Source organism: Aotus nancymaae, unplaced genomic scaffold (genome assembly GCF_030222135.1).
Source record: "Aotus nancymaae isolate 86718 unplaced genomic scaffold, 86718_ANA_hifiasm-v0.15.2.pri h1tg000049l, whole genome shotgun sequence".
Classification (NCBI taxonomy): domain Eukaryota; kingdom Metazoa; phylum Chordata; class Mammalia; order Primates; family Aotidae; genus Aotus; species Aotus nancymaae.
In genome coordinates, this window is record NW_026988463.1 from 22,442,069 (window position 1) to 22,462,724 (window position 20,656).

The following is a 20,656-nucleotide window of genomic DNA, read 5'->3' on the forward strand; positions in this document are numbered from 1 at the left end:
GCACTTTAGGTGGCCAAGGTGGGAGGATCACTTAAGCCAGGAGTTCAAGACCAGTCTGGGCAACATAGCAAGTCACCAACTCAACAGAAAAAAAATTTTTTTTTTAATTATCCAGGCATGGTCGTGCACACCTTTAGTCCCAGCTGCTTGGGAGGCTGAGGTGGGCGGATTGCTTGAGCCCAGGAAGCTGAGGCTGCAGTGAGCCATGATTGTGCCATTGCACTACTTCGTGGGCAACAGGGCAAGACCCTGTCTTAGTAAATAAACAAATAAATAAAATATAGACGTATCATTTATCCTTTTTCAGTCCTAATCCATCCACTAGAATTTATTCAACCCCCTGCCAACCTAAAAGGGAGAAGCTAAGGCAGAATTAATAAAAGTAGAGAATTTATTTGGGCCAAGATTGAGGGTTGCAACCTGGGAGCATAGATCCAAGTTGCCCCGAATGTAAACTCCAATTAGCAGCAGTAACAGGTGGATTTTGAAAGGTGAAGAGAAGGGGACAGGGAGTAGTCTGATACAAAGTTGTTTGTCAAGAATTTTCCTTTGGGTGGGGCACAATGGCTCATGCCTGTAATCCCAGCACTTTTGGAGGTTAAGGTAGGTGGATTACCTGAGGTCAGGAGTTTGAGACCAGCCTGACCAACATGGTGAAACCCCATCTCTACTAAAAATACAAAAAATTAGCTAGTTATGGTGGTGTACGCCTGTAATCCCAGCTACTTGGGAGGCTGAGGCATGAAAATCACTTGAACCCGAGAGGCGGAGATTGCAGTGAGCCAAGATTGCACCACTGAACTCCAGCCTGGATGACAGAGTAAGACTTTATCTCAAAAAAAAAAAAAAAAAGAATTTTCCTTGATTTACAGAAATAATATTGATTAGTGATTGGCTATAGGGTGTGGAGGATAGTGTCAGATGCAGCATTGTTAGGTTAATTTACAATACTTGTGGCACAAGCAAGCAATTTCAAGAGATGAGTACGCAGCTCAAAGCGGCGAGTAGGACGTGATCACTCTCTCATTTCTCTGTGGGCCTGATAATTAAAAGGGCTTGCATTACCGAGATAAAAGTTGTTTTCTCTTCCCACCTCTCACATCAGCAGTTCAAAAAGATTTGGTGTGAGGAGAAAAATTAGCCGCACTTAGAGATGTAGCTTGACCCAAGTTTGGGAGATGACACAGATTACTTGCATGTTCTCAATAGAGAATGGTGTTAGTCATCAGTGGGGTTTTACCAGAGTGCCCAAGATTTTCTTTGTTTTTCTTTTTTACGTTGATAAAACATTTTTATGCTTGCCCTGTTGGAGACTAAACAGAACTGTGACTTCTACTTCACAACTTACATAGCTGATTTTTAAGTTCTTCAGAGAGGCCCGCAGGTTTTCTACCAAAGTATTTTTCTCCCGTCTGGGAAGACGTCCCTCCCTCTCTCCTCACCCACTAGCCCACAGTCCACCGAAGCTTCACCTATAGCCGCAGAATCCGGCTAAGGTTAAGGAGAGGCCTTAATGAGCACACAGATTTCCTGCTGGGAATTTTAGAATTCCTCATCCAGCCACGTTTGGCCGGAAGCGCGTTCCCGCAGCGTTCTCTCTGCCTGACCGGTGTTCACGCTGCTGATCCCTGTCTTGACCCACTATCCTGGAGGGACTGAGATTCTGCATATCGACTTTTCTGCTGTTTTCTCTCTCTCCTGTGCTCTTTGGGGTAAGCTGCAGCATAAACCCATAGCAGCGTTACCGGAAAGGGGTCTAGATCCAGACCCCAAGAGAGGGTTCTTGGATCTCACACAAGAAAGATTCAGGGCGCAGTGACTCACGCCTGTAATCCCAGCACTTTGGGAGGCTGAGGCAGGTGGATCACCTGAGGTCAGGAGTTCGAGACCAGCCTGACCAAAATGGAGAAACCCCGTCTCTACTGAAAATAGAAAATCAGCCAGGCGTAGTGGCTCATGTCTGTAATACCAGCTACTCGGGAGGCTGAGGCCAGAGAATCGCTTGAACCTGGGAGGCAGAAGTTGCAGTGAGCTGAGATCACGCCATTGCACTCCACCCTGGGCAACAAGAGTGAATCTCTGTCTCGAAAAAGAAAAAAGAAAAAGAAAAAGAAAGATTCAGGGTGAGTCCACAGAGTATAGTGAAAGCAAGTTTATTAGAAAAGTAAAGAAATAAAAGAATGGCTACTCTATTGACAGAGCAGTGGCATGAACTGCTTGACCTAGCATAGTATGGTTATTTCTTGATTAACGGTAAACAAGAGGTGAATTATTCATGAGTTTTCCAGGGAAGGGACAGGCGATTCCCAGAACTGAGGGTTCCTCCCCCTTTTTGATAATAGGGTAACTGCTGACATTGCCATGGCATCTGTAAAGTGTCATGGCGCTAGTGGGAGTGTCTCTTCACATCCTAATGTATTATAATTAGCATATAATGAGCAGTGAGGACGAGCAGAGGTCACTCTCATAACCATCTTGGTTTTGGCAGGTTTGGGCTGGCTTCTTTATTTTGTCCTGTTTTACAGCAGAGTCTTTGTGACCTATGTCTTGTATTGACCCCCTATCTCATCCTGTGCTTGGGAATGCAGCCCAGCAGGTCTCAGCCTCATTTTACCCAGCCCCTATTCAAGAGGGAGTCGCTCTGTTTCCAAAGCCTCTGACAGCAGAAGGTTCAAAGCCTACAGGTTCTGTTGACTAGAGACTCCCACAACACAGCATTGGATTCAGAAAGCCCTATTCAGACTCTGATGATGAGGCTACACTTGAACAAGCTTATGTCTCCACCCTTAAGACCCTAACTTAGCTCTACACAGTGTAGGGAGTAGAAACAGGGAAGGAAGACAATAAAATCCTCTTCTATCTGAAGTCACCTGTGCCCACTGGGCTAGAACAAATGCAAGGTGAACTTCCACTGACTTATGAGAAAATGACAGCAGAAAATGTCCTGTCTGAGGCAGACCCTTATAGTCAGAGTTGATAGAATCTACGTGTATCTCATTTGTGGGCAAAGAATGGGGTCTCCCCACCAATGGGTTCCCAAATGATGATTGCACCACTTGGAAAAGTCACATTTACATATCTCCCATCCACATGTTTCAAATGTAAACTTTTTTTTTTTTTTTTTTTTGAGATAGGGTCTTGCTCTGTCATTCAGGCTGGAGTGCAGGGGCACGATCACCACCATATCTGGCTAATTTCTTTTTACTTTTTTTGTAGAGATGGGATCCCTCTATGTTACCCAGGCTGGTCTCAAACTCCTGTCTTCAAACGATCCACCTGCCTTGGCCCTCCCAGAGTGCTGAGATTACAGGCATGAGCCACTGGGCCAGGCCCAAATATCCCCTTTTGTAACCAACACAGTTCAATAGCTTCAAGCATTCAGATCATTTCCTTAGGGCACACATCAAAGGTTAATCATCCTTTGATTTTTTGTTTTAAGGTATTCACTTTTTATTGATTACACTCACTACATTGAATATTCAAGCAATTCCTGGGTTCAAATACAATGCAAATGATCCCTTTAAGATTAGTCCACAAGTCCCAAACAGGTGTTTAAAACCACTGGAGGAGACCCTCCCCCCCAACAATATTTACAGGGGCCCAAGGCAAGAATCCAGTTGGAAATCCATAGGTCATATGTGTACATTTTTACAAATTATGAATAAGTTGTGCCCACAACTGGGCCCATTAAAAATAAGCTACACTCACATACAGAACCCCAGAACTCTGGGATGGCCCCCTAGACCTGGGAGCTAAAAAAACCAGAAGCCAGCTCTGCCTCCTGCAAGCCTGCATAGTAGCAGAGAACTGCAGGACTTTGCAGCAGGCCAGAACTCAGCAAGGACACTAATCATGCCCCCAGAGGGTCAGAGCAGTCAGGTTCTCCTCCCCAACACCTGGCTTCTCCCAGCAGGATTTCCAGGCAGTTTGAAATTCCTCCCAAAATTTTACCATTGCAGCAGAGGAGTGGTAGGGATGCAGTTTTATCTGCAACTCTGACTGCCCAGCTCCCATGTCTGGTGATTCGAGACAGCCACCTTGAAACTGTTAGCAAACGCCAGGAGTTCAGTCTAGGTCCCATTACTTACCCATAGGAAACCAGTCATTGAGACGAGTGTTGCCGAGGAAGGTTTTATTCTGATGACATCAGTCAGAGAGATGGAAGACAAACCTCAAATCCATTTCCACCCCAACCGCTAACTAAAGTAAGGGTTGGTATAACTGGGAAAAAAAACAGGAGGGGCAAGGAAGAGGATTTAGCCAGCAGGCAACAGGTGCACTTCATTTCATTGAAACTTACACATGTAAGTTTCTCAAGCTTCAGTTCATGGGCATCCAGCCTGTTAGAAAAGTGGACCAGCTTCAGCCAGGCATGGTGGCTCACACCTGTAACCCCAGCACTTTGGGAGGCCAAGGCAGGTGGATCATCTGAGGTCAGGAGTTCAAGACCAGCCTGACTAATATGGTGAAACCCTATCTCTATTAAAAATACAAAAATTAGAGAGGGGTGGTGGCATGCACCTGTAGTTCAGCTACTCAGGAGGTTGAGACAGGAGAATTGTTTGAACTTGGGTGGCGGAGGTTGCAGTGAGCTGAGATTGCACCATTGCACTCCAACCTGGGTGACAGAGCAAGATTAATTCTCAAAAAAAAAAAAGAAAAGAGAAGAGAAGAAGACAAGACAAGAAAAGAAAAGAAAAGAAAGAAAAGAAAAGAAAATTGGGCAGTTTCAAAACCAAAGCAAAATCTCTTCCGTCTTTTCTCAAGAGAACCTCACCCCTGTGTGCCCTCAGCCCCCCACTTCAGGTCTCCCCCTTCATCCCTCTAGGGCCCCACAGGTTAAATAAATTAGCAGACTTTGAGAAAACTGAAAACACAAACAAGCAAACAAATGAAAGCACAGTAGCAAATGAAAATGGCTGGGGCTAAACAGGCAGAAAACACATAGTGAATATGAAAGTTAAAGGCTCGAACACTGAGTAATGTCAACTAAGCTCTGAACACCTGAGTCAAAATAAACTCATGTCCTCCCTGGCCCCCTACTCCCTTGCATGTGTCCTTGGTCAGGAGAGGATCCTCCATTCGCTCAGCACCTAAGACGAAACACAACTTGCAGCCCATAGCCAATCAGCTAATTCTGTTGGCTTTACTTTCAAAATATAAAGTACACCCTGAATCTGGCCACGCCTTACCACCTCAGGTGTACCACCCCAGTCGGTGAAGGGCTCTTGCCTGGGTTCTGGGGTTTTGTTTTGTTTTTTTGTTTTTTTTTTTTTTGAGACGAGGTCTTATTCTATTGCCCAGGCTGGAGTACAGTGGTCTCATATCAGCTCACTGCAGCCTCCGCCTCCCCAGCTCAAGTGATCCTCCTACCTCAGCCTCCCAGCCTCCCAAGTATCTGGGAACACATGCACATGCCACCATGCCTGGCTAATTTTTAATTTCTTTAGTAGAGATAGGGTTTTGCCATGTTGTCCAGGCTGATCTCAAACTCCTGACCTCAGGTGATCCTCCCACTTCAACCTCTCAAAGTGCAACAGGGCTCTGCCCCCAGAAGGACCCCACCCTTGGTTCCATGCTCTACTGTCACCATCTTGAAATTCTTAACAATTCTGGAACAAGAGACCTCACTGTCTTTTGTTTGTTTGTCTGTCTGGAGACGGAGTCTCAAACTGTTGCACAGGCTTGAGTGTAGTGGCACAATCTCAGCTCACTGCAACCTCCACTTCCTGGGTTCAAGTGATTCTCCTGCCTCAGCCTCCTGAGTAGCTAGGATTACAACTAGTGATTTTTGTATTTTTAGTAGAGATGGGATTTCACCATGTTGGCCAGACTGGTCTTGAACTCCTGATCTCAGGTGATCCACCCACCTCTGCCTCCCAAAGTGTTGGGATTACAGGTGTGAGCCACAGTGCCCAGCTAGGGCCTCACATTTTTTGTGTTGCACTAGGCCCTGTAAATTATGTAGCTGATCTTACCTGTCATTGCTACTAGAGCATAAGGCCCATGAGGACAGGACCCCTGGCTTCTTGGTACACCAATGAGCACGGAATTTATTCAGCTGATGTATTCTGGGCTGGACCCACTAGGAAATACTCTTATACTGGTTAGGTAAATACTGGTACCCCCACCACAGGAGACCCCTCTCCCAGGACCTTAGGGATCCAGGACTCTGCTCTGACTCCTCAGCCAGTATCTCTTTTGAAGGGCAGTGCCTGTGCCCCTGCTGTGGTTAAACATTTGAGCTATGACTACAGCACCTGCCACAGCACCTGGCATCTAGTAGGTGCTCAAGAAATATCTGTCGAATGAATAAGCAAATTCATTTGTTCATTCGTGACTAAATGGGTATTCAATGGGTGTTGTCATTCTCCCTACTATGCAAATGTAGATGCCTACAGGGAAAGATTCTGCATTCTAATGAGCAGTATGTGGTCTGATGGGAGTCCCTGTACACAGGGCTGGCTGCGTCATTTGCAGGGTCCAGTGTGAAATGAAAATCCTGGGCTCTTAGGCCAGGCGTAGTGGCTCATGCCTGTAATGCCAGCACTTTGGGAGGTTGAGGCAGGAAGACTGCTTGAGGCCAGGAGTTCTAGACCAGCCTGGGTAACTTAGCAAGACCCCATCTCTACAAAAAATACAAAAATCAGCCGTACATGGTGGCACATGCCTGTAGTCCCAGCTACTTGAGCGGCTGAGCAGGAGGATCGTCTGAGCCTGGAGGGTTGAGGCTACAGTGAGCCGTGATTGCACCACTGCACTCCAGCCAGAGTGACAGAATAAGCACCATCTCAAAAAACTTGAGACCAAAAACAAAAAAAAAAATCTTTTTTTTTGTGATTGCTCTTGATCTATCATGGTGTTTTCTATTTGCCATTTAATATCACCCTCCTTGGGTGCAGGGACATTCTCCCGGTGAGTGCAAACCCTCCCAGGGACCTGGGGCTTGCACCCAACTCCGACTCTCCCTGTGTCCTTGCCTGGGCTCCCACCAAGGGTAAAGAGGGGCCCTTGGTGTAGTCGTTGGGCTGAAGAGGGAGACTGGGCATTTGAGAGCCTTTTCCAGGGAGGCAGGGAGGTGGGAAGGTGTTGGTGATAGGAGGGGAGGTAGGGAGTGGGGTGCCACATAAGTCAAAGCTCCAAGCCCCAAAGCACGTGCCATTGTCCCATCAGACTTCACTTACAAAACACATATTTGATTATAAAATTGTTAAGACTCTCAGGATGGTGACTGCAGAACATCAACCCCAAGTGCCAAGACTCTTTCTAAGCACAGGCTCTGAGCACCTGGTCTCGTGCCCATGTCAAACATGGGCTCTGCTCTCCTCCTGTGTGGACTTCCTATCAGGCACCCCTACGTTTGCAGTGGGAGGACCCCAGGGGCTGGCTGGGCGCAGGCAGAAGCCTCTCTCTTTCTCTCCGCAGGAGCTGTGAGGGCCTCCAGTGTCTTCCCCATCCTCAGTGTCACGCTGCTGTTCTTCGGCGGGCTCTGTGTGGCAGCCAGCGAGTTTCACCGCAGCAGACACAATGTCATTCTCAGCGCGGGCATCTTTTTTGTCTCTGCAGGTGAGTGTCTGGCCCCAGCCCTGAGATCTTCACGGACAACAAACCAAAGCCAGGCCACATAGAGGAAGCAATGTTATTCAGAGCTCCCTTCCAGGGAAGGAGCAAGAAAATGTTCCAGTTGTTGTGCTAAGGATGAGAACTCAAAGAATGTCATTAGAATCAAGGTGTAAAACTCTAGCTAAAGCATGAGGGAAAGACAGGGAGGAAACCGGATGGCAGGATCAGCTGAGACTGAAACAGAGAGGGGGGAAGGAGAAAAGAGCAGGAAAGGGAAAAGAGAGAAGGACAGAGATATTAACAGGAGCGTACATACATGCTTGCTGCTTGCATATATGATGGGTGTGAACTGATTGTGTGTTTTAAAGTGTTCCACTTTGACTGGGGAAGCTGAAGCAGGAGGATCGTTTGAGCCCAGGAGTTCAAGACCAGGAGTTCAAGACCAGCCGGGGCAGCATAGTGAGACCTCTATCTCAAAAAAACAAAACAATTTTAATTAAAAAATTAGCTGGGTGTAGTGGTGCACACCTGTGGTCTCAGCTACTCGGGAAGCTAAGGTGGGAGGATCACTTCAGCCCAGGAGATCAAGCCTGCAGTGAGCCAAGATCATGCCACTGCACTGCAGCCTGGGTGACAAAGTGAGGTCCTATTGCTAAATAAGTAAATGTAAAAATATAGAGTTGCATTTTAGTGTTCACTTGGGCATGTTCATATACAATCCCTGGCCCTTTGAGATATGTGTTTGCCAGCTATTATTCAAGCCTCTCTTACTCACCATTGTATAATCTTCTCCACTGTTCCCATGCCAATCAATACTCTGCCATCACCCTGCAAAGTTTGAAAGTCATCACCAAAGTCCAGCCCCATCCAGCGTTTGAAGTGCTCAAATCCTCATATCATTCCAAGCATCCCTGGGAACAAGGTAAAACCAGCAACCCAAGATGCTCTCCAGGAAGACCTTACAGTCCTTAGCAGCCCTGACCAGAAGAAGGCACAGGGTGGCAAGGGCGCTGAGGGACACCCTTCACAAAAGGGGCCTGTTCTCTGCCTTCTCTCGCCTCCCTCCACCTCCGTCCCTTCACTGGTGGCCTGTCTTCCTTGATTCCCTCTGAGTTTTCATCCTTCATCCTTGCTTTCATCCCTTTACCATCTCTTCCTACCCCACTCCTTTTGGGGTGGATCAGTGCCATCTGGATGAGATGCTTTAGAGAAGCAAAGAACAGATCAGGGACAGAGGAAGATGGCGCTGGACTCTGGTGATGACTTTCAGACTTTGCAAGGTGATGGCAGAGTATTGATTGGAATGGGGACCGTGTCAGAGAGTATAAAATGGGGAGAAAGAGTGGCTTGCAGCCCCACTGGATTTCAGTCCTGGATCCACCAATCAGGCCTTGGGAAATGTGATCAACTCTCTGTAATTTGTTTTCCTTGACTATAACACTGCAAATAATAATAGTACCAACTGCAGCTGGGCTTGGTGACTCACGCCTGTAATCCCAGCACTTTGGAAGGCCGAGGCAGAAGAATCACTTGAGCACAGACCTTCAAGACTACCATGGGCAACATTGTGAGACCCAATCTGCATGAAAGTTTAAAAATTAGCTAGATATGTTGGTGGGTGCCTATAGTTCCAGCTACTCAGGAGGCTGAGGTGGGAGGATGGCTAGAGTCTGGGAGGTCAAGGCTGCAGTGAGCCATGATCATGCCACTGCACTCCAGCCTGGGTGACAGAGCAAGGCCCTGTCTCAAAATCATAATCATAATCATAATAGTACCAGCAGCATGGGGTTTACTGGAAGGAGACTGTATTAGTTTGTTCTCACACTGCTGATAAAAACATACCCATGACTGGGCAATTTATAAAAGAAAGAGGTTTAATTGTCTCACAGTTCTACATGGCTGGGAATGTCTCACAATTGTGGTAGAAGGCAAAGGAGGAGCAAAGTCACATCTTACATGGCAGCAGTCAAGAGAGCTTGTGCAGGAGAACTCCCCTTTACAAAACCATCAGATTACGCCTGTAATCCCAGCACTTTGGGATGCCAAGGTGGGAGGATTACGAGGGTCTGGAGAGAGAAACCATCCTGGCCAACCTGGTGAAACCCCATCTCTACTAAAAATACAAAAATTAGGTGGGTGTGGTGGCACACGCTTGTAATCCCAGCTACTTGGGAGGCTGAAGCAGGAGAATCTCTTGAACCCAGGAGGTGGAGGTTCCAGTGAGCTGAGATGGTGCCACTGCACTCCAGCCTGGTGACAGAGCGAGACTCTATCACAAAAAAAAAAAAAAAAACCGTCAGATCTCATGAGACTTATTCACTACCACAGGAACAATATGGGGGAAACTCCCCCCATGATTCAATTATCTCCACTTGGCCTCACCCTTGACACCTGGGGACTATTACAATTCAAGGTGAGATTTGGGTGGGGACACAGAGACTGAACAGAGAAAGCACAGTATTATTTTCTACTATTAGAAAAGCAGCAACAATACAGTTCCAAAATCTGGAGCCCCACAAGACCTTGCTCAAATTCCTTCCCCACTCCTTCCCTTTCTGTGAGATAAGAAAGTGAGACTGTCTAAAGCTGAGTTGCTGGGAACTGACTCCAGCAACAGACCAGAAAGAAAACTGCCATCTTGCCCCAGGGGGATGAGATCAGCCCACAGGTGGCAGTGGCCTCTACCTTGCTCTGTGTGGACAGATGTTAGCATCTGCAAAACCAGGGGCTTGTTTTATCTTGAGGCACATTCTTGTCACAGCACCCAGGTGGCTGTGTCCAGACCTCCCGGGTGCTGCTGAATCCAGAGGATCAGTACCAGTGTTATGCTGATGTGAGAGTTTTCTAAGAACAAGAGAAGATCATTATTTTGTCCCCCAAGGGGATTGTTAGGGAAGAGTGTGTCACCAGCAACTTTCTTCTCACAAGAGGCATTGTGAGAGGTGGCAGGTAGAGTAGACACGTAGGAACTAGAAAGCGTGTGAGTCTGTGGAGGAAGCCCTGATGGGAAGGCAGAGGCTTGGGGTCTAATCCTAGACCCTTCCACTGATCTCCCCAAAGAACCCTAAGATCCTGTTTTTCCACCTCTAAAATGAAAGGAGTAGATGATTTACTGCTCTCTAAGGCTCTTTTTTGCTCATCTTACACTAAGGTTGATTATTTGAGCCAAGCAATTAACAACGCTTTAAATCAGTAAATGAGAGTGCTGGGGGAAAAAAAGACAGAGAAAACAATTCTTTATTGAGCACCTACTATGTATCAGATATTATGCAGAATGCTCAAGAGCATGAGCTCTGAAGTCAGGCTGCCTGGTGCAAATCTAGCTCTACTACTTCCTTCTGTGTGACCTTGGGCAAGTCACTTAACCTTTCTGTGCTTCATTTATTTCCCCATCTGAAAAAAGAGAATCATAATGGCCCCACCTCTTGAAGCTGTTAACAGGATTAAATGAGTTGGTAGCGATAAAGTGCCCAGAGTGGTGCCTATCATCCAGTATGTGTTCAACACACAGTAGTTGCTATCGTATGCCATTTTATTCTCATACCAACTCCACTAACTCACTCATTCAACAAATATGGACTGCCCTCTTGCTATGAATCAGGCTCTGGGCTGGGAGATATGGCCATAGCAATGAATGAGATAAGCATAGTCCCTGCCCTCAGGGAGCTTACAGTCTGAAAGTAGGACAAAGCAATTGCCTACTCATATCTTGTTTTCCCTAAACCTTGTTACTGAAATCTAAATCCACCATGGCTAAGAGTTCTGGATTCAAATCCCACTTCAACCATTTTCTATTAGGTTGGTGCAAAAGTAACTGTGGTTTTTGCAATTACTTTTAATTTAATGGCTGTACTCGACATGGGAAGTTACTTATCTTCTCTGTGTGTGTTTTCCCATCTGTAAAAGGGGAATCATTTTTTAAGTGAGCCTGTTGCAATGATTAATAGTTATGATGCATATAAAGATTTTGCACAGTGCCTGGCACAAGGTAAGTGCCCTATAGATAACTGGCAATTTGCTAGGCTTCCTATCAGCCTAGTCTGACATCTGAGCCTCCCTTTAAACTTCTTTCCTTCCCCACCCCGCCCCACCCCCTGCTGTCCCCAGAAAGACTTCCTTTGGAGAGTTTTCAAACTTTGCCACCAAAATATTCCCGCTGGCAGAGGATATAGAAAACATGGCCTGGGGGAGTCAGGGGGCATCAATAGAAGCCACCTTCATTGAGCTGAGACGTCTTTGAAGTCTGCCTCCCATTTAACTTAAAAATTCATGTGAATTCTGCCTTCTCCTCATTATATCCTTGTTCATTTTAATATAAAAGAATATGTCTTCCCTACTCATCTTCAAGCCAAATTGACACTCCAGGAAGAGGAGCCGTTTGTCACCCTGTGGTTTCTTGCAGCCTGACACAGAGCTGGATGTGTCAACCCCCATAATAAGAAATAGCTCAGTGATGAGAACTTGCTGCCTACCTGCTGAATGTCTGTGCTGGGTAGAGCCAAGAGGAGGCAGGAGAGAAGCAGATTTTGTCTCTGTACTCTGGAGACAAGTTTTAGATGAAGTATAATCAGAAGTCCTATTCAAAATATTGAGGCTGGGCATGGTGGCTCATGTCTGTAATCCCAATGTTTTGAGAGACCAAGGTGTGAACATCACTTGAGGCCAGGAGTTCAAAACCAGACTGGGCAACATAGCAAGACCCCATCTCTACCAAAAAAAAATTTTTTTTTAATTAGCTGTGCTTGGTGGCACCTACCTATAGTCCCAGCTATTCAGGAGGCTGAGGAGGGAGGATGCCTTGAGCCCAGGAGGCTGAGGCTACAGTGAGCTATAATTCTTCCACTGCACTCCAGCCTGGGAAACAGAGCAAGATCCCATCTCTTAAAAAACAAAACAACAAAATTAATAACCCTAATGCATGTGCACCAGCTAATCAGAATGATGGCACTGGAGCACAGGCCTGTCTCTGCTGCCCTACCAAGCTTTAACCCTTTGGTTGCCGGATTGTAGGGAGATCTTGGGGATGCCCAAGTTCAAAGAGTATAGAACATCCAAGAAATGGAGTAAGAATTCAGGAGGCTCCTGGAAATGGTTACTCACCAACTGTTGTCGGAAACTGTAATGAGGGACAACCTCCATTTAGCACCACCCTACAGGTAGCCTAAATTTGGAGGCAAGGAGATGCCAGCTGGTGTACCAACAACCTCCATGAGTCATTGTTGGCACCAAGCCCTGGATGAGGCACTTGAAACAAAGAAACAAAAAGAGACATATCCCCTTCAGAGCAAGAACATGAGAAAGGTAGGCAGAGATGTGCACAGCCCTCCAAACCTCCTGCTCCTACTGACTGCCACCTGGAGAACTGATTCCTCTCTAGTGGGCTAAGCAGCTATTTCCAGCAATATTGGCACTTGGGGAAGCTATGTCTGCAAGGCTTGCCTCTTGGAGGTAACAGGTTCCTGTTCCCCAAGTCCTGGTGCCTGGTGTTCAAACAACAGCTGATCTGAGGCATTATCATATCCTGTACAGATAAAAAGACTTGGTAAGCTCCCACCTCTTCCCCATGGGTTTATTTATTGTCCCAAATTGCAGCTCCAGACCCATACATTTCCACTGGGCAGCTCCATTTGGAGTTTCCAGAAGCACTTCCAACTTAATGTGTTCAAACCTCCTCTTCTGTCTAAGCCTGGATTCTCTGCTGCCTCTTATTTGAGCTCAAAATGCCACCAGCCTCCCAAGCATCCAAGTTAGAACCCTAGTACCTCATTCTCAATTCCTTCTCTCACATGCCATCGTCAACCGTCTTTCATCTCCTGGCTCACCCCTATTTAATTTTCAGGATCTGGCTCAAATGTCACCTCATCTTCAGCGCCAGGTGTTGTCTTTCTCTCTCCTTTTGCTCCTGAACCATTTTTATGTGGCTCCAATAAAACCCTTAGTGTATTTTCCTGTAATTGCATTTACGTGTCAGTCTTTGCTACTAACGATAAAGAATTCAAGGGCAGGGACATGTATCTTGTTCATTTTACAATCTTCATGGTTTAGTGCCAAAGATTAAGTGTTGACGAGATGAATTGCTTCTAAGGGAAAAATAAGTGCATTCTGAGTTCTACTGTACTTGCTGTAGGAGTAGGGTGTACTCTTTAGCTGAATACACATTGCCTGGAACTGAGCAGCAGAATTCTTCATTTCCCAAGTGACAGACCATGCAAAAGAGCTCTGTGGTTGGATTTCCCAGCTATAATCCATTCTCCTCTCTCCCCGTTACCTCCACATTTTCTATAAATATTTTAAGATGGAATGTGACAGCTCTCTCTGAGTTTTATAAAAGATGTGTTTTTCTTTTCCCCTTCTCTTAGGGTTAAGCAACATCATTGGCATCATAGTTTATATATCAGCCAATGCTGGAGACCCCGGGCAACGTGACTCCAAAAAAAGTTACTCCTATGGTTGGTCCTTTTATTTCGGAGCCTTCTCTTTCATCATCGCAGAAATTGTAGGAGTGGTTGCCGTGCACATCTATATTGAAAAACATCAGCAGTTACGAGCCAAATCCCACTCGGAGTTCCTGAAGAAATCTACTTTTGCCCGCCTCCCACCCTACAGGTATCGATTCCGGAGGCGGTCAAGTTCTCGCTCCACCGAGCCCAGATCCCGAGACCTGTCCCCCATCAGCAAAGGCTTCCACACCATCCCTTCCACTGACATCTCGATGTTCACTCTCTCCCGGGACCCCTCAAAGATCACCATGGGGACCCTCCTCAACTCTGACCGGGACCACGCTTTTCTACAGTTCCACAATTCCACGCCCAAAGAGTTCAAAGAGTCACTGCATAATAATCCGGCCAACAGGCGCACCACGCCCGTCTGAACTGACCTCTGACCTCTGCCCCCCGCCCAGCACAGCCTTGGGGGAAGGGTACAGAGATGTCTCTGAGGTTGCATGGCATGGTCCTCGTGATGGTATTACTTTTTACAAAGAATGAAACCAAATGGACTCAGCCCTCTCCCACATTTGCCCCTCACCCTCCAAGTCCTAACCCCTCCATCCCTCCCTAAGTTTTCAAGCCAATCCCTTAATGTGATTCCTCTCTCTGTGTATCTGTGCCAGATGTTTTCCTTTCTTCCTTCTTTACTGGAAGGACCTCCACATTCTTCCCTCCTTGGAAGAGGACTTTACTAAAAGTCACGGGTGGTGGCCGGGGGGATTTCCAAATCCCCATCAGGCGCGTTCATAGTTGTCCCCATTGTCTACTCACACAAATCCTCAGGAAACCAACCACCACCCAGGTGGCCCTGAGGGAAGCATTCACCTTTACATGTTAGAAAAACATGACCAGAAGTCAAAGATGTCAGAGCCCCGAAGCAGCTAATGTAATAAGCACTCATGTTATTAAAGGTTTTGCCTTGTCGTAACCCACCGAGCCAGGGGTGTTTTGTTTCTTTAGGGTGTTTCCTACACAAACTCACTCCCCGGCCTCCAAACTGGCTCATGTCCATCTTGGACTCCCAACTTAGCTCATCCACACTTGAGCCACTAGGGAGAATCTCCCTGCACCTTTGGAAGCTAGTAAGGTGTTCTGTTCCCACAAATGTCCAAATCAGTGTGTCCCTCCACTTGAATTCCTGGAGGCTACCTGTGGGTGGGTGAGTGAACGCTGATTTTCAAGATCTAACCCTGGCACACAACAGCGCTAGAACCTTGGGCAAGTCCCCTAAGCCTCAAGCCTCAGTCTCCTCATCTGTAAAATGGAACATGATCATAGCACTCTCCTCCACAGAGTTGTGAGGCTTAAATAAAACATTGTGTGTAAAATGATCAGCACATTGCAAACAATCAATATATATTTTTCAGTGTTTTGGGTGGATTTTAGGCAGAGTAAGCATCGTGTTGATCTGCTTGTGCTGTGAAAACAAAGTACCAAAATGGGCCAGGAGAGGCGGCATGAGCTTGTAGTCCCACCTCGTGGGACTACAGCCTTGAAGGCTGAAGCAGTAGGATCACTGGAGCCCAGGAGTTCAAAAGTTCAAGTCTAGCTGAGACCCCAGCTCTCAAAAAAAAAATCAAAGACTGATGGCTTAAACAACAGACATTTATTTCTCACAGTTCTGGAGGCTAAGGAGTCCAAGATTAAAATGTCAGTAAATTCAGTTTCTGCTCAGGGCTGCGCTTCCTGACTTGTAGACAGCAGCCTTCTTGCTGTATCCTCACATGATAGAAAGAAAGTAATCTCTCTCTCTCTTTCTCACTCTCTCTCTCCCTCTCTCTCAGAAAGAAAGTAATCTCTCTCTCTCTCTCTCCCTCAGTTTCCCTCTTCATAAAGCCACAGATCCCATAGTGAGGGTTCTACGTGTCCCACACCCATGATCTCATCTAACCCTAATTATCTCCCAAAAATCTCATCTCCAAATACCATCACACTGGGGGTTAGGGATTCAACATATGCATTTTGGGGGGAATGGGAAGGTAGATGGGGACACAGTTCAGTCCGCAAAAAGTGTTACTGTAGCAAGCTAAAAGCCAAATGGAAGTTACTTTATATAAGGGAGAGAAAGAGAGAGAATATACTTTGCACAGGCTCTGCGGGCTCTGGAAGAGAGAATGGAAGGATTTAAATATTTTAAATATTTGATGTTAGAAAGTATGAGAAATATGTTGGCTGGCCATGGTGGCTCACTTCTGTAATCCCAATGCTTTGGGAGGCCAACATGGGCAGAATTACTTGGCCAAGTCCAGGAGTTCGAGACCAGCCTGGGCAACACAACGAAACCCTGTCTCTACAAAAAAAAAATACAAAAATTAGCCTGGCATGGTGGCACATGCCTGTAGTCCCAGCTACTTGAGAGGCTGAGAGATGGGAGGATCACCTGAACTCAGGGAGGTGGAGGCTGCCGTGAGCCATGATCATACCACTGCACTCCAGCCTGAGTGACAGAGTGAGACCCTGTCTGAAAAAAGAAAAGAAAGTATGAGAAATATGTCATCTATGCCCACAGTGACTTCCTTGAACATTTTTGGCACATACCCAGGTCTTCACACTTCCGAGAAGCCTTCTCACTTAGGGCTCCAGCACGCTAGGAGGAAGGGTTGCAACTCTGAGAGTTCACACTTAGCTGATACTGTGGGTGCCAGGCTGTGTTCTGCTGCCACACACACACAAAATCGTTTTATCCTTCCGGTAACCCCATGAAGAAAACACCTGCTAAGATCTCCATTTTACCAGTGAGGAAACTGAGGAAAGAGAAGTGCTGTGACTTGCCCAGATTTTATTCCCACTATGGAACAGAAGTCTTGGGAAACGAGTACCTTGCCCACACTCACGCAGTGAATTTCATTGTAAAGTGCACCTCGGGACAATTCATTTTGTTCAACACTTGAGTCATTGCATGCAAATGGCATGCACATACATTAAATTATCTCATTTAGTCCTCCAAAGAACTATGTGTAGTAGGAATTATCATCTCCATTTTGGCAGGTAAGGAAATAGAGGCTCAAAGAAAGTAAGTGTCTTGGGTGCTGAGGAGCAGCGAGACATTCGTATCTAAGCCTCTGCATCCTACATTGCGTGGCTTCCCCAGTGTTCCAGCATCTTCAGTCATCTGAGTGCCACTCCTAGGAAGTTTTTTATGTCCACATGCCACATCAACAACTGTTTACCTAATGTCTTTCTTTAAGCCTGCTTGGTTTTAATCATTTGATAAATATATTTCGAAAAGGAACTTTGTATCACTATTATAAAGAGAAAACTGAAATTCCTTGCCATAATCAAATGGTAACTGGGAAAATAAATACAATACAAACACCACCAAGCATGCTATAGTCTAGCTGTTTCTAGCTCAGCTTGCTGCAACCTCCACCTCCCTGAGTTCGGCTGAAGGCCGGCTGCCTGTTCTTTGTGAAAAGGATATAACCAAAGTGTTAGAGAGGTGTTAAAGGAGATTCTAGCACCAAAGGAAGATGATTCCCTTGGTTTACTCAGAAGGCGCAAAGGAGAAGTCAAAAGGGAGTACCCTTCTCACTGTGTGATTTGACGCTCCATGATACCGCAGCCGTGCGCTGTATCAAATCATCTCCTACTCTTTTTTTTTTTAATGGAAGTTTACATGACACTTTATTATTTTATTTTATTTTATATTTATTATTTATTTAATTTATTTTGAGATGCAGTCTCGCTCTGTCACCCAGGCTGGAGTGCAGTGGTGCGATCTCAGCTCACTGCAACCTCCACCTTCCAGGTTCAAGCAATTCTCCTGCCTCAGCCTCCCGAGTAGCTGGGATTACACGTGCACACCACCACGTTCGGCTGAGTTTTTGTGTTTTACTAGAGATGGGGTTTCACCATGTTGCCCAGGCTGATCTCAATCTCCTGAGCTCAGGAAATTTACATGCCTCGGCCTCCCAAAGTGCTAGGATTACAGGCGTGAGCCACTGCACCCGGCTCTATTTTTTATATATTTTTAAAAGGTGAAGGATGAGGTAGATTTTATTTTAAAGCATGTGAAAAATATTTGAGAATGTCAACTGAGGTAATTTTTTTTAAAATTTTACTTTAAGTTCCGGGACACAAGTGCAGAACGTGTAGGTTTGTTACCTAGGTATACGTGTGCCACGGCGGTTTACTGCATCTATCAACCCATCATTTAGGTTTTAAGCCCCGCATGCATTAGCTATTTAAAACTATGAAACAGTTCACGAATTTGCATGCCATCCTTGCTCAGGGGCCATGCATCTTCTCACTCTTGGGAAGAAGTGGCTCCAGCCACCCTTGGAGAGGGAAGGATCTGAGAACCAGAGCAAATGGGTGAAGGAGAAGCAGCAGCATCCAGACACCCTGGGAATTGGGAGTATGCAAAAGCAGGGCATCTGGGAAGTCTATCTGGGATGGAGAGAAAGGCCCCGGGGCCCTAACTAGTGGGGCATCTGCCCTGGTAGTCAAGAATAAAGTCCTTCTGCAAAGGCCAGAGTGCTAGAGGAGAGAAATGGCCACATGACCCCCGGAAGAACTCCGCCTCTACCCCATATCCCTCCCCACTGCACCATCTAGGTTTGCTCCCTGCAAAGCTTTGGCACAGTAGCCTCAGGGTACCTTTGCTTGAAGGCTGCTCAGCTGAACCCCGCTGGCTGGTATCTGATAAATATTAATATTATCACTTCTGGGTTGTAGCCAGGATTCTGACCAATTTTTGCCATCCAAATCCATTTGAAGAGTATTCCCATTCATTAAGCTGCCACCCTGTGTGTCAGACACTGTGCCGTAAACTTCACTCATCTTATTTCATTGAATCCTCATATTCGTGTCAGGTATGATTGTTAAATTCATTGTGTGGATAATGAAACTTACAAGTAGACAGCAAAGCCAATACAGAAACCCACATCTGCCTGACTCTAAAGCCCATGCAGCAGCCCCTCACTAAGCAGTCCTGGCCGTGCTGCTTGAATCTCTTGCTCCATTGCTTAGTTCTCCATCTCCTTCTCCCTCAAATGCAGCTCCCTTTCCCAGCTGACTCATTTCTGGACCAGCAGATCCCTCCACCAAGCTCCAGACCAGAACCCTTGACTTCCTCTTTGCTGCTGCTTTACTGTGCAGCCCCTGGAACTGACTTTTTGCCAAGTTATGCCTCTACCTTTTGAGAACAGGGAGGCAGCTTGCACAACATTCGAGCACACAAACTCTACAACTGGATCTGGACAACTTCAGAGTTTGAATCCTTTGACTTTGAATCCAATGACTTTGAATCCCAGCTCTGCATTTACCAACCACAGACCTTTGACAAGGTCATTGCCCTCTGCCTCAGCTTCTCCATCCATAATATGAGCACTAATAGTACTTACTTCATAAGTTTATCATGAGGATTAAATGAGCTTACATTCATAAAGCACATTCCTAAACCAGTCACCAAAAGAAAATAACTTGAAACACCGTTAGTACCGTATAGATGTCAGCTATTGTGATTTAATATAGTTTGCAGATTTACATTTTTCCCATTTGGGCGCTTTTCTGCATAGACAATCTTATTTTCCAGATCTTGTCAGCACAGGCCTCTGTGCTAATCAGGCCAGTGTCCACACTGTACCCTGGGCTAGCTCTTTTCTCCCAATTCTCCGCCTTTGCTGATAAATGTTATCCCTACTTGAAATGTTTCTACTTGCCCTCTCCAAATCCTATTCATGCTTCGAGGCCAAGGTGAAGCCTCGTCCTTTCCATGAAGTCATTTTTTTTTTTTTTTTTTGGAGATAAGAGTCTCACTCTGTTGCCCAGGCTGGAGTGTGGTGGCACAATCTCAGCTCACTCCGCCTCTCGAGTTCAAGTGATTCCCATGCCTTACTCTCCCAAGTAGCTGAGATTACAGGCATACACCATCACGACTAGCTAATTTTTGTATTTTATTAGGGATGGAGTTTTGCCGTGTTGGCTGGTCTTAAACTCCTGACCTCAAGTGACCTGCCCACTTTGGCCTCCCAAAGTGCTGGGATTACAGGCATGACCCACTACAACCAGCACCATGAAGTCTTCTGTGGCTCCTCAGGCCACAATCTCTCACTTCTGGGCATTCATCCACTTATTCATTCATTTATCTATTCAGCACTTACTGTGTGCAGGTGCTATCATTTGGATGTTTGACCCCCTTCAAACCTCATGTTGAAATTTGATTCCCAATGGTGAAGGTGGAGTCTGATGGGAGGCAGCTGGGTCATGGAGGTGAGTCCCTCTTGAATAGATGAATGCTCTTCCTTGGGAATGAGTGGACTCTAACTGTATTAGTTTGCGTGAGTTCGTTGTTTAAAACACCCTGACACCTCCACTCTGTCTCTCTCTTGCTTCCTCTCTTGCCACGTGATCTCTGCACACTCTGGCTCCCCTTGCCTTCTGCTGTGAGTAAAAGCTTCCTGAGCCCTCACCAGAACAGATGCTGGCACCATGCTTCTTGTACAGCCTGCAGAACCATAAGCCAAACAAACCTCTGTTATTTAGAAATTACCCAGCCTCGGAGATTCCTTCACAACAATACAAAACAGACTAAGACAGCCAGAAAGAGTAATAATCCCAAAAGATATGACCATTGTCCTCGTGGAACTCTCAGTCTAGTGAGG

The 20,656-nt window shown here is 46.1% G+C and overlaps 1 protein-coding gene across 1 annotated transcript in view; it reads left to right on the plus strand.

Annotated features, from left to right (window-relative positions):
* The window catches only part of CACNG3 (calcium voltage-gated channel auxiliary subunit gamma 3), a 104,595-nt gene extending 89,616 nt beyond the window's left edge, over positions 1-14,979 (plus strand). Inside the window, exons 3-4 of the mRNA XM_012464747.2 lie at positions 7,426-7,566; positions 13,923-14,979. Coding sequence (XP_012320170.1) covers positions 7,426-7,566; positions 13,923-14,434 — 653 coding nt within the window. The 3' untranslated portion in view covers positions 14,435-14,979. The remainder of the gene's footprint in view (positions 1-7,425; positions 7,567-13,922) is intronic.
* Positions 14,980-20,656: the final 5,677 nt, after the last annotated feature.